At 52.7% G+C, this 8,727-nt stretch overlaps 1 protein-coding gene across 1 annotated transcript in view; it reads right to left on the reverse strand.

The window, feature by feature from the left end:
* The window catches only part of CACNA1E (calcium voltage-gated channel subunit alpha1 E), a 93,376-nt gene that overhangs the window by 33,482 nt on the left and 51,167 nt on the right, over positions 1–8,727 (reverse strand). The window contains 4 exon segments of the mRNA XM_023531223.1: positions 8–73; positions 3,091–3,216; positions 3,990–4,073; positions 7,457–7,567. Coding sequence (XP_023386991.1) covers positions 8–73; positions 3,091–3,216; positions 3,990–4,073; positions 7,457–7,567 — 387 coding nt within the window.

Here is an 8,727-nt window from a genome sequence, read left to right on the forward strand (position 1 = left end):
GGCTCACCTGCATCCCGATGATGGCGTAGATGAAGAAAAGCATGGCGATCAGAAGGCAGACGTAGGGGAGAGCCTGGAAGGAAAGCGGAGAGATGCCCATGAGTTCAAAGGCGGGCAGCTCCCAGGTTCAAGGCCTGCAGGGACCAGCCGCACAAGGACTCCTCTGGGAGGCTGACTGCGGACGCTCTCGGGACGCCAGTCCCTGCGGCTGGTCTGTTTCGGAGTGCCGCCCTTTGCAGATGCCCACGTCCTCTGACAGATATGTACGCTGTTGGCCACAGAGTGGCTTGGACTTTACCCTCTGTCAGGAATACTCCCTCACTCGGAGTGTGGCCATGATCTCCGGCGACAGCTAGAAAGAGTTCCAGGGCCTGGGACCCACCTCATCCCACTTCACATGTGGAATGTTAATAACCTGGGCAACTGTGATGCAAAGTGCACGGCGAGCGTCCAGCTTCGGCTCCTGCATCGCAGCAGCGCCCCTTCCCACGCCCTCCCACGTGGAGCTCTAGAAGCGAAGCCGGACACCGGGGTCTCCGTCGTCTGCCAGTTCCTAGGAGACTCCTCCGGCCTCTGAGGAAACTCCTTTTCCCAACGTCTGAGCCTCCTGACATTTCATCATCTGCCATGCCGCCAAGTCCCCAAAAGCCTTTCAAGTGTCAGCCACCACAAAACCCTGCCACGAAGCCAGGCGGCACGAAATTCCGTACTGGGCAGGCTGCCTGCCACTGTGGGATGGTAACATTTCACTTACGGGCGTGAAGCAGGCAAGGGGAGGAAAGGTGAGGCAGGGAGCTGCCCTTGGTGCCTGGGGGAGGACACAGACGTAGGGCAGTCTGGTTTGGGGGGCAGGGTGGGCACTGCAATGTTGGGGTGCTCTCAGTGCTGACGAGGAAGCCCCGCTTCTCTCCCACCCAGTGAGCTCCCTGGAAGAGGCTGTAACTATGTGTCTCCCTCTATCTTGGTGTGGACGGCACGGATCCCAAGAGACCAGTTAAAGGCCTGCAGACCGCACGAGCCGGGCAGAGCCCATCGACCGAGCTGAGTGAACCAAGAGCCCTGGGGACACCTACGACTTGAAGAAAAGAGAAAATGAAAACGCAACAGAGTTCGCAGGAGGCCCCCCTTCCCAGTGAGGTGCTGACTCCCCGGGTCTGGGGGCAGAACCGCTGCATTTCCAGGGGCCACGTGACGGCTCCCTCTGCTGAACGGAGAGAGTGGGGAGGCAGGTTTCTTGCCACCTGGGGTGCTGTACCTTCCAGTCACCTAGGTGGCCCTCCCGCCCTCCCTCTCCTCTCCACCCCCGAGTCTCCAGTCCCTGATTCTCCTCTCCCTACCGCCAGCTGTGGGGCGAGGACCAAAGATTCACTGCGACCTCCTTCCTTACCATGTTATAAATTCCAGCACAAAATAACGGAAAAGAGGGAAGAACTGAGTAGGGGCCACTGGGCTGGGAGCGGGTGGGGACAGGCATGGCCATGCTGTGTATAAAGTGTAGCTCTCAGCTGTGCGTTGGCGGAGGCAGCCTTTGCTACGTCAACCTTAAGAAAACAACTTCTACAGTGTGTCTCAGGACTGTTCCACAAAGGAAACAGCCATCCATCAGTGTCACCGGGAGGTAGATTCACCTGTCTTCACCGTCTCTGTATATTCACTGGAATAAGCCAACCATCTGGCCATCAATTTTTGACATGCTTTTTCTTTGCTTTCAATAGTATCCAGTTTTACAGAGAAGTGGTAATTGTGATAATATGACAGGCTGACACATATTTCTTAAGGGACTGACAAACAGAGGTAGCTTGTTGGGCAGGCCTCTGAAAAAAGGTTTTACAGAGCAGCCGGTTTCAAATTCTGACTCCGAATTCGCCTGAGACGCAGACGGTAAATTCTTGCTAAGGTTTTATATTTCTGCCATTTAGCTTTGGAAAAATGGTTTTCCAGAGGCCTCTGTGGGCGTTCTCACACCAAACAGTGACTCTGGAGATGATGAAAGTGTCAAGGTTGCTTCTAGGGGCCTAGACGTCCTTAGAACTGGTCTCACATCTCACATTCCCAGGTTCTTGATGAAGAAGCAAATCAGTAATGATGGTGTAGGGTGAATTCCCTTCCCAGAGGATGAGGAACTGCAGATCCACTGGCCCGCCTTCGTTATCCCAGTGTGTAATTGAAAAATACAAATAATTAAAAGAAGGCAATTCTGTGATTCCTCATCTCTGAATCACTTAATAGCCTCAAATTTAATTTTAAAACACGTTTGTTGAAAAACTTTTTTTTTTCCTTTTTTATAAGGAGATAACAGTAAGCGTTTGAATAGTATTTAGGCCCCTGGGACCTTACAAATAACTAATCGTAGTATTTGCTAGAGCCTGAAGATACTGAAATATGTTTGGAAAACTTTTGCTAGAAGTTTCTGCCATGAGAGTGGGTCTTAGGTATTGATTTCTAACTTATGTTTATTACAGATACACCTCTGTATGGCCCCACGCGATCATTCAAAAGAAGCCCACCGTGCCTACCTTCCAGGTGTCCTATTGGTTGGCAGGACACAGAGGTGACCGTTAGCATGCATGACACTCGGGGGTTCAGGAAAGACACACCAACGAAGACATGATGGGACCAATATGAATCATCTTGCTATAAAACAGAACTCGAGGAGGCCCTTGAAAAACTGTTACATGGAATAAAGCCACTGTCATGTCCCTGAAATCGCAGAGGGCACGTGACGACAGGCGGCCGGCCCCGTACACGGACAGAGCGACTCGGGGTGCTTTGGCATGCCCTGGGAGGGAGCACGCCTCATAAAACAAAGCCCCACCTCAGTGGACAGAGAAGATAACTGAGTGACAAAGTCAAGGTGTTTTTCTGGAACGAGATGCTCTCCAACTAGATGTAAGGTGACCACTGCCCAGCCGAGCTGTGCTATGACTGAGAACGGCTATGTTTACCTAATGCTTCTTACAAACGCCCATCTACGGGCTTCAGCCTCCCAAAAGTGAAGGGACTTGGGTAACGATGTGCGTGGCCGGGCTGTGCTGTCTGCTATGACAGGGCTGCCTCAGCCCTCAGGAGGGAGGACCTGGTGCCTCTTACCTTAAAGGACTGCACGAAGGTCCAAAGCAAAATGCGAATGGTGTAGCCCTGACGCAGAAGCTTGATGAGGCGGGCGGCTCGGAAGAGCTTCAGAAAGCTCATGTTGAAGCCACTGGTGTTCACCAGCTGGTGGACCAAGAGGAAACGTACACTTAGCGACGTTATAGTTATTTACAAAATCTAAGCACCAGTATTTGCGAATTTGTCCCTCATTTTGATTGGAAAACTGGACATGGATTCTGTCTTTTCTTTTTCACCCCATCTCCAGCTGAAGGGCCAGCAAGGACCAGCTCTCCAAGCCTCCCCAGGCCTGCCCCCTATTCCCAGGGAGAAGGGCATGGGAGTACCCGGGAGGGGGCCCTGCACACGGCCGACAGAACCGGCTCCCCAGGCTTCTAGGGCAGCCCTAACTCTGCACTTGGAGCAGATCTAATAATCCCTCTGGCGCATGATGGTCCTCCAAGATTCAAAAGTTACCATCAGCTCCCCAAGTCTTCGGGATGAACAATTGCAGGAAAACAATTCAGGTCTAACAACTCGGAGGGCAAAGATACAGCACCTCTTCTGTCCCTCGCGAAGCGTCCGGCCCAGCGCTGTGCCCCTGGATCCCTTCCCACACCCTCTAGTCCTTCCGCTTACCCCCGAGACTTGGCTATTTGAGTCAGGCAACTGAAACGAAGCTCCCGCGAGACCCGGCACCCTCCATGTTTGCACTTTTCTGCCTAAACCTTGGGAGTGAGGAAGTGAGCTCCCAATACTCAAATAAAAAAAATTTAAAAAAAAAGGGGGTGCTGCACGTCCGGTGGGACGCGTGAAACATGGCTACATGGGCGTCTAGACCGTTTCTCTGATGCCACATACGCGCCAAGCTTCGAGACCAGGATCTATGAGCCCTTCACCTTACTGTCTGTCAGAATGATTTCTGTGATGCTGCCGATCACGGTGATGAAGTCGAAGATATTCCAGGTGTCTCGGAAGTAGTTCTGCCGAGTGAATTCAGGCACGGAGCATTGGATCAAAGAGGAAAAGAAAACAGGAAAGGAAATTAAAATGGAGAAAAGACATCTTTCATTACATGACACTGTCACTTGGAGTTAGAACCTGTCAATTCACGTACAAGTTCATTCTAACCCAGGCTTCGGTTTCCTATTTCTATGCTATTTTTTCCTTTGCTAATATGGGAATTTCTCACTTGAGAAGCCACTTCATTACAATTTGAAGGTGTCACTAAAAAGCCCGTATGTAAGAAAGAGATTTGTGCCTAAGAACATTACGAAGTCCAAAAAGAAAGATCAACACTGTCACCGATAAGACAATAAAATTATTTACAATATTAATCTCAGCTTTTCTGCAACTATAACTTTTAAATGACCCATACGGTTTCACGTGGTCCCATAAACATACAGTTGTTTCAATGATCAATTAAAGTCACAGAGGTGTCCTAAGTGACTAACGATCAAAGACATGCCAAAAATCTCCTTTAATTCCACCGAGCCTTTTCAAACCAACTGCTGATTGGCAAGAAGATGAACAGACTTCACCTTTCCTCCCCTTCTCGCCTCGGCCATACCTTTCGAGGGGGTGTCATGAAATGACATACGAGGTGGCGGTCACAGAAGGAGCGGGCCGAGGGGGGAGGAGGGGAAATAAAGGACCTGGACGTCGTACCAGCCAGTTAACAATCGCTCGAAAGAGAGCGGGCGGCGTGCCCATCTCCAAGACTCAGGGGAACAAAGGCCTTGGACTCTGTTCCTTTAGAGAAACAGGACACTTGGGTCACCCCCAAAGCCACCCACGTGCCTGTGGGCGGCACCTCCTCTAAGAGGCTCTCGGGGCACTGTACCAGAGCACCCCCTCCCACCGCACAGCCGGCATCGGTGAATCCTTCCTGTGTGTGCCCGATGCTGGGCCGGGCCGTTGGCATTCATTCGATTCATTTACTCCTCCCCCGGAGCCTACGGGTAGGAAGTGATACCTCTGGTCATAAAATACCGAGTGGCGGGGCTGGCGAGAAGAGCGGGGAGAGAGATGCAGCAGAGAGAGGGAGGGAGAGTGGGGAGAGGGAGCTGCGTTTCAGGACGCCCTGGATGCCCTGGCACGCGGCCGCACGGGCCACACGCAAGTACCTAAGGCTATGAAGCGGTGACTGCCATCGTCATTTTACGAATGAGAAAAGGGAGGCTTAGAGAGGCTTGTCTGATTCCGAAGCCACGGGTACCTGCTGTGCAGAGAAACTGAGGCACACGGCCTCACGATCTCACTTTCCATTAAGGGAACCTACTCGCTCAGGAGGGAAGCCAAGCCGAGTCTCCGAACACCTCCATCCTCAGGGCCTGCCTAGGCCCAGCCTGGGGTGAGCGCCCTAATTCTTGGACAGGCTCCAGGACAGTGGAGGGAACGAGAGGCCAGGCTTTAGAAGACAGACGACCTGGATTCCAGGTGAGGATGCTTCACAGGACAGTATGGCACAGACAGCAAGTGCGGCACAGACCCGCAGAGGACGGGAAGCGGGCTTTCAAGTCAGCCAGACCAGGATTTGAACGCTGGCTCTGCCTTTCAGCGACGTTAGGAAAAGCGCTGCATTTTCCTGAACCCTGGCTCATCCATAAAGAAGACAGCTGCCCGTCTAGTGGCGCTGTCATGATGCTCAAATGAGCAACATGTAAAGCATGTGGTACTTAATAGACGGCCAACGTACGCTCCTCCTCTCCCTCTTTATCCTTCTTCCCTTTTTAAAATTCTCATTACATTTTCCAGTACTACTGCATTTTACTGTGCGACCTTGAAAAAGCTAAACGACGTTTTTGAACTTCGACGTCCCCATTTAAACTCACGACAGTAATGATGACGGTGATACCTGCCACGCCCAGTTCAGAGTCGCTGCAGAGCTCTGACAGGACAGCACGCAGGAGACAGGGATTCTGAAAACCCAGAGCACTCCACCGACGCAAAGACACGTTGGGGACGAGTGGTGCCCCTCATACTATGAAAATGCCTCTAGACTTTGGATGAAAATACGGGGTGAGGGTAGAAGGAGGCAGGCTTTGGGGCCAAATCATCCAGTTAAGCTTGTAGTATATATTTAGCGTTCACCATAATTAGACACGTAACTGGGGGCTTAAATGACAGACGGCGTCGACACCACACGCAAGCGACCCAGACGCACAGGCAGACTTTCCCGCCGAGGCCCCTCTCCCCGGCCCGGATCGCCCTGCTCAGGGCTCCGCTGTGTTATCGAGGCATCTTCGTCGGCGGTAGTTTCTTTTTACTCCTTTATTTCCCCAAGTCTCAAGTCTCAAAACGCTCAAAAGGGAGTCAAACGAACAACAATACAGCCACCTGCACTGGGTTCCCTTCAACTCTCCTCCCCAAACCATCAAATTAATGACTTTTCAAAGAACCGTTAGGAGAGCAAAAGCAACTCACAATCGACACTCACGGCTATGGCGCCGCTACCAGACAAGCCCTCCTTCCGACACCGAGCGCTCCTTGCCGGGGAAGCCGTATGTATCGTGTGCATGTATATATATAAATAATTTGGGATGGTGACTCCCATGCTGAATAAGCGTGAAACAGCTGTCAAGTGGGTTTATCTGCATCTCACCCATCTCACTGCAAACGCCGAGGCGGGGTGGGGGCAGAGAGGACTCTTGTTTACAGGACACTGAAGCAAAGGGCTGGGTTTGCTTAACACTGGAGAGCAGATGCGAGAATTTACCAATCATAATTAGGTAAGAAGTAAAAGGACAACTCATGCCAGAAAAACGCATCCCAACCCTCCCCAAACCCACTTCCAGAATACACACATATCTATATCTCTCCCTCTGCCTCTCTCTCTCCCTCTCTATCAACACACACACGCGCACACACACACACACGGTCGTTAGCCTTTTTCAGCTTAATAAACATTTTCTTTGTTGGCAGAAATTACTCTTTATGCAACTAACAATTAGGTAAAATCTATCACCTGCTACATTTGAGGCTGAGAGGGACACTTTCCTATTTGAGTCATAAAATTTCATACCTTTTACCAGCAAACGAGCACTCAAAGTTTACTAGTCCCATCCTTGTTTTGCTCCTTACCAAAGTGTAACTCGCAGTGCTAGCGAGACCCGATATGACAGTCACTGCAGACAGAACCTGACAGGACCAGAGCTGATGGCCAGATGCGTCAGGAGCTTGGGCTCTGGTCCCTTTGCCCTTTCTCCCAACCCCCTCACACTTCGTCTTGTCGCTACAGCAGTTTACCGAGCAGTCGACAGGAGCCCCCCCACGGTTAGATGGGTAGGGGCGTGAACCCTTTTTGGAAAGGGGCGGCCACCCTCCGTCTGACAGAGCGTGGGGATGCGCGGGCTCCGCGACGTACCAAGAAGCCAAAGGCGATGATCTTCAGGACACATTCCAGGGAAAACACCATGGTGAAGGCGATATTCAGGTACTTCAGCGCCAGCTCGTAGGTGCAGGGGGCGGAGTAGTACTGCCAGGAAGAGAGCAGAGCAGAGAAAGAACCAAACCCTTAAGGTGAGAGGGAGTTCTGCGTCGCCGAGGCTGGCCATCTCTCCTCCCTGCCCCTGGGGGACGCGCTGGTGCGTGGCATGGGAGAGACGGCCATGGATGCCGGAGCGGAGACCACATACCTCCGTGACAGAACAGGAAAGGGACAGGGCCACACACACCGTGCCCACCAACGCCGCTCATGAGAACAGTCGTCTCCAGATGAAGATGGGGAGGGTGGGAGCATTTTCTGGAGTTAATCACCTGCCCATTTGGTACTAAATAAGATCCAACCTCTCTCAACACTCCTTTAGGGTCATCTGTACCTCCTGACATTTCCGGCCCCTCCGAACCTCACTGCCATCACCCCCTCTGGCCGCGGGGACTACTCGACCGCTGCTGCCACGTTTCAGTGCGTTTTGCCCCAAAGCCCCAGAGGCTGAGCCGTTGAATGAGCCCAGATCAACAAGAGATTCCATGATGGGGAAGTGGAGGCAGCAAGCAGCCCGGTCAGTGTTTTCCCGGGCCCCGGACGCACACGCGAGTGGTCCGTGAGGGAGCAGCCGCCGCGGGCCGGCCCGCCGCCTCACCTTCATCATCAGCACGATGGTGTTGAGGGCGATCATGGCCATGATGGTGTACTCGAAGGACGGCGACACCACGAAGTGCCAGACGCGGTACTGGAAGGTGTGCCTGTTCTGCGGCATGTAGCGCGTGAGGGGCTTGGCGCTGATGGCGAAGTCGATGCACGCCCTCTGCGGGAAAGTCACAGGGAGAGGGGGTCAGCCGGGGCCCGAGGCCCCTACGCCCGGCGCATCGGAGCATCGGCAGTCCGGGAGACAATGGGCCGAGGACGGCGTGTGCTGACGAGGGCTAACGAGGGGGACTGTGAGAGCAGAAACGAAAAAGCCGACGGGGACTACGTGGACAAAACTCCAGGTGAGACGTGGCCTGACTGCATGCACGGAACTAGGAGATTCTGTCACGCGGGGCAAAAGCTTCATGGTTATTAATGTCCTTCTTTCCCGTGGCACGTGGCTGAGGTGTGCAGGCAGGAAGCCCCACCTGACGCCCTCGACCCGAAGTGAAACGTCTCTAGGCGTTATCTGCATTTCTTTTATAGTCTCTAGCAATTTCTAGTTC

This window comes from Pteropus vampyrus, unplaced genomic scaffold (assembly GCF_000151845.1).
Source record: "Pteropus vampyrus isolate Shadow unplaced genomic scaffold, Pvam_2.0 Scaffold65, whole genome shotgun sequence".
Classification (NCBI taxonomy): Eukaryota; Metazoa; Chordata; class Mammalia; order Chiroptera; family Pteropodidae; genus Pteropus; species Pteropus vampyrus.